This window comes from Lampetra planeri, chromosome 1 (assembly GCF_965212315.1).
Source record: "Lampetra planeri chromosome 1, kcLamPlan1.2.h2, whole genome shotgun sequence".
NCBI lineage: Eukaryota > Metazoa > Chordata > Hyperoartia > Petromyzontiformes > Petromyzontidae > Lampetra > Lampetra planeri.
The window spans coordinates 36,927,652-36,932,902 of NC_136107.1; the positions used below are offsets into that span (position 1 = coordinate 36,927,652).

Here is a 5,251-nt window from a genome sequence, read left to right on the forward strand (position 1 = left end):
CCAGGTGCAGATCTTCGGCGGACATCCAGTCAGTCAGGTCTTTGTCGTATGCTTGATCTACTGAATAGCCTCAGATATTATTATGGTGGCTGTTAACGTCACCAACGTAGATAGGACTGTGATTGGTGCACTTGGGATCCGCTGACTTTGGCCATTTGGAATTCGGGGCATTGTACAAACGTTGGCGATGTGCGGTTCCCTTATCTTGATGTTGATGGTGGTGGTGGTTTCTTTTTCAGTTGGTGGGAAGGCGTAGAACTACGTGATGGTGTTCTTCACGTATATGGCCAAGACATAGTTCAGGTGGTAGTGGCTCGTCGTGAGTTTGTATCCATGGATGTGTTAGCGACTGGCATGTAGGGCATCCAAGACGTGGGTTTCCTGGGGCGTGAGGACATCAATGTTACGCGTTTTCAAGGTGTTCGCGAGATACTCGCGCTTTGCACGGTAGAGTCCCTCAAGGTTTAGTTGAAGGATCCTTGTCCCAGGGCCTATCTGGCACGTTGTCGTTTGGCTCTGAAGAGGGCCGTTAGCGTGGCTTGTGTTGTTGTTACTCTGCAGACTGGGAGATCGGAGATCTATGATTGATGCTCAGTCGCCGTGTTGATGGCATTCGTCCCGATTTCTCACCGAGCGGAGTGGGCCGCGTGAAGGCTGCCATCTTTCACTCCATCGCGACACCGAAGAGGTGTGAGCAACGGACACAGAAGGTTGACGCGGTTCATTTAACATCGTTTTAACTTTTAAAGTTGGCGCTCAAATTAATTGTACTTATTACACGAGAATATTCTCTACATCGTAAAGAATATAAAGCGTCATAATTTACAACAAATATTACTTGGCCATTTCATTGACATTAAAAAGCAGCTTAATTTTCGTCCTCCGAGCACGAAAGTATTGCGACAAGAGAACGACAAGAAGACCTCTCTTTAATATTCGGTTCCTCCTTTGAGGACATATAGGTCAACGTGTGTGGGTGTGTGCCCTGTGAGCGCGTGCGTGTTGGCATCGCAAGAGAAGGGGAAACGAGTTACGCTTCAGGGGGCGTGGCGGTGGAGATTCTCACTTCCCTGCGCTCGCTCCCGCTCCCAGACAGCCGCCCTCTCCTCTCGCGCCATGGCGAGGCTCGTGTCGTGGCGGAGTTTCCCGGCCGCGTTGCTCCTCGCGTCTCTGGGTCTCGTGGCTCCCCCCGCGACGCTCGGCTTCTTCCTTCGGAAGTGCATTCAGGACGCCAGGTTCGAGACGTCCGTGGCGTGCGTGGACGCGCGCATCACGGACGCGCGGGACGCAATCGCTGACCTCCACGGGAGCCCACAGACCCTAAACCTGTCCCGCAACGAGATCGCTCAGCTCACGTCGGGCGGCTTCAAGAATCTGAGTCGGCTCGTGAACCTGCGGCTCGACAGGAACCGCATCCGCAGCATCCAGCCGGGTGCCTTCGAAGGGCTCAAGGGTCTGCGCAGCCTCAACCTCACGGGGAACGACATCGCCTACCTGGAAGCGGACGCCTTCAAAGGTGCAGAAGGTCTGCTCGAGCTCCTGCTCGCTGGGAACACGCTGAAGGTCGCGCCCGAGCCGTTTCGACCGCTGCGACAACTTGTGAACGTGAGCCTGATGGAGAACTCCCTCTGGGACTTCTCTCGCGTCGTGGAAGCCGTGTCCGTGCTGCCGAGCCTGCGCTCTCTCGACCTCGACGGGAACAACTTCGCAGTGCTCAGCGTGAGGCGGGCGAGCATCAGGCTCCCTGGGAGCGTCAGGAGCCTTCACATCGCCGGGTGCGGCGTCCACAAAATCGCGCTGCCCGGTGACTTCTTCGCGAACGTCGCGTTCCTCGACATGTCCCGCAACAACCTGACGGACGCATCGGGCCTGGCGGCACTCAATCTGAGCAGAGTCGAGGAGGTGTTCTTGGGAGCAAACAATCTCAGCAGCGGCGCCTTCAAGCAGCTGCGCTCTCTGTCTCCCACGACGCTACACATGACCAGCGCGGGGCTGAGCAGCACGAGGAGTTTGCAATCGCTTTGCAACTCGACCTTGGGACGGCGAGTGAGCACCCTCACGCTGCTCTCAAACGACATACGCGCGTTCACGGACGCCTTCACCTGGTGCCGCGAGCTCGCGAGTCTTGACCTCTCGATCAACAACCTCAAGTCGATGGGGAAATACGAACTGGTCAACGGTTCCAGCAGGCTGCGCGATCTGACCGTGCAGCACAACCACCTCACTTCGCTCGAGTCTTGCTGGAACAGCAACGCGAATACTCTGCGGTGTGCCAATCTCTCTCAGCTCGAGACCCTGGCCCTCACCTACAACAGGATCACGCATCTGGACGGACACGCGCTAATCCACGCCCCGAATCTGCTCTCTCTTGCCCTAAACTTCAACACGATCGCGACCATCAACTTCACGGCCTTCGCAGGCCTCGCCAGACTTGTGTATCTCCGTCTGGACAACAACCTCATCACAAACATCAGAAAACAATTCTTCCACGGTCTGGAAAACTTGGAAACCCTCAACATGAGGAACAATAAGGTAACCACGATCTTCCCGCTCACCTTCACGTTTCTGAAACATCTTAATATTTTGGATCTGGGTGGAAACCGCATCTCTTCGTTGAAACAAAACGCAATGTCCGGACTGCATCGTCTGAGGAATCTCTACATTGATGGGAACTTCCTCAGGATAATTAATTCGCATATGTTCAATGGGCTGCACTCGCTCCATAACCTCGACTTGGTCCGAAACAGCATTTCATACAAATATAGCCGCCAGAGCAACTCTCCATTCGTGAACCTCACCAACCTCACCACGCTCAAGCTGAGCGCCCAGCAGCCGTACGGAATGCAGAGCATCCCCGTCGATCTCTTCAAGGGTCTACGATCGCTCAAGTACCTTTACCTGGCAGGGAACAAGATCTCCTTCCACAACACGCTGCCATTCGACGAACTGGTGAACCTAAAATACCTGGGCATGCAAGACGTGTGTAGCGGCCTGCAGAACATGAATGCGAACATGTTCCAGAAACTCCCGCAGCTCAGGATTCTGGACCTGGGCAACATCGGCATCAACTTCCTGAACAAAAAACAGTTCCAGAATCAGAGCAACATGCGCGTCCTCTACCTGGGCGACAACGGAATGAGGGCCATGATCGAGGACGTGATCGCACCCATGAAGGAGCTGCGCTACCTGGACGTGACCTCTAACCCCCTGCAGTGCACGTGCGATAACGCGTGGTTCAAGAACTGGTCGCGGAGCAGCGACGTGCAGGTGGTCGGCCTCTACGGCGTCTCGTGCTCCGGCGACAACGGCGCGGCGGGCAACTCGTCCCGTCTCTTCGTCGACTTCGACGCCTCCGTGTGCTACGAGAAGTGGGGCAGGGTCATGTTCGTGCTCACGCTGCCCTTCTTCTCGCTGCTCACGGCGTGCCCGCTCGTGTTCGTGAAGGCGCACTGGCACATCCGCTACGGCTACTACATGTTCCGCGCCTGGTTCCGCGAGTACCGGCGTCGTGACGAGGACGCGCGCGCCTACGACTACGACGCCTTCATCTCCTACAACTCCCGCGACGAGGACTGGGTCATGGCCGAGCTGGTGCCGCGGCTGGAGCAGGAGGGGCCCCCGTTCTGCAAGCTGTGCCTGCACCACCGCGACTTCGCACTGGGCAAGTACATCGTGGACAACATCGTGGACGCCATCTACAGGAGCCGCAAGACCGTCTGCGTGATCAGCCGCAGCTACCTGGAGAGCGAGTGGTGTTCGTGGGAGATCCAGATGGCCGCCTACCGCCTCTTCGACGAGCACAAGGACGTGGTCATCATGGTGTTTCTGGAGGACATCCCCGACTACAAGCTCTCCGCCTACCACCGCATGCGCAAGATCATCGGCGACAAGACGTACACCAGCTGGCCCGAGGATGCCGCCGGGAAGGACCTCTTTTGGACGAAGCTGCGAGCGGCGATCAGGGGACCTCTGGCCACGGAGAGCCGCCTCGTGTGACGAGACCCCAGGAGAAACCGGGGTGGACCGTGCAGCAGAGATCGTGGGAAGATCTTCTTGGTTCTTTCGGTAAAGTCACGTAGAAGGGAAGTAATACAATAATATATTATTTTATTATGTTTCATTTTATTATTTTATTACTTCCCTTCTACGTGACTTTACCGAAAGAACCAAAAAGATGAATCCCTGCAGTCACGAAAGCTTTAAATCGAAATTTAAATCGTGTGAAGACTTGGTGGCGGTGGCGGCCGTGATTTGTCATATCCAAATTCCCTTTTATAAGCAACGTAAAATCTATACATATTTGATCATTGGTCATGTGGTTTCACCCCGTTTACATTGAATCATTTTGAATGCCTCACCTGACTCAAGCGGTTATCCAACACCCTGGGTCTCCCATCACCACATCCCTGGCCTCACTTTACTGGCGTGCGGAATACGAGAGTTTCTGCCGCTCTCTAAATCTATCTCAGGCATTGCCCGACCCAAATAAAAGTAGCTTTTATCTTGCAGATGCACACCTACTCCGTTCTATTTTTATCCCGCCCCCTTTCGAAATGAGATCGAAGCGTCGTCAATGACGAAACGTGCTTTTAAACCACAATCGATGTCGTCCTCGCAGCACTTGAGTGATATTACCCTTGACAGAACAACAACAACAACACACTCGACACCCATTCACGGGGCGGACACGAGAGGACTATGCCAGAGGGTCCTTGACCGCGATTTTTTGTTAAAATCTAGTTTTTTTTTATAATTGCTCAGCTTCAAACTCGCAGCCTGGCACACAGCCTAGATGTGTATCTCCAAAAGGAGTGCTCTCTTTCTCATAAGCCTTCCTTTGAGTGTCAGTCTCTCGCACGATAATAACCACTGGACACGTAACGAAGCGTGTCAATGGATTAAATACAGATTATGATGCTCAAAATGCACTCGTAAACGTGTTCTTGCAAGAATCAATCAAGGTACATACTATTTATACAAATTATTTACTAATGGAGGGAAATGTATGCATTGAGCGAACACATTTGTACGTGATAGGAAGTAATGACAATGTCATGGCAATACCGGATCATGGCAATTAATTGAATCGCTGGCAAGGTGAATTGTCAAGTGATGGCTTGGTAGTGGTTTAATAATAATAAGCACAAATTACAGTGAGCCTATACTTCACGAATAAGACGAATTCTTAGATCGAGAACTTGGGAGTCTCGGAGTCAAAGCACAACATCCCTTGTAAGCAATCCTGAACAGG

The 5,251-nt window shown here is 53.2% G+C and overlaps 1 protein-coding gene across 1 annotated transcript; it reads left to right on the top strand.

Moving 5' to 3' along the window:
- Positions 1–1,109: 1,109 nt before the first annotated feature.
- On the top strand, positions 1,110–4,076 carry LOC144721923 (uncharacterized). Its single transcript, XM_078599877.1, has one exon. It carries the CDS (start codon positions 1,117–1,119, stop codon positions 3,994–3,996), a length of 2,880 nt encoding a protein of 959 aa, XP_078456003.1. The 5' UTR covers positions 1,110–1,116; the 3' UTR covers positions 3,997–4,076.
- The last annotated feature ends 1,175 nt before the right edge of the window (positions 4,077–5,251 follow it).

Bases quoted from the DNA above. Each gene is read 5' to 3' on its own strand.
- LOC144721923 (XM_078599877.1), top strand. From the start codon at position 1,117: ATGGCGAGGCTCGTGTCGTGGCGGAGTTTCCCGGCCGCGTTGCTCCTC.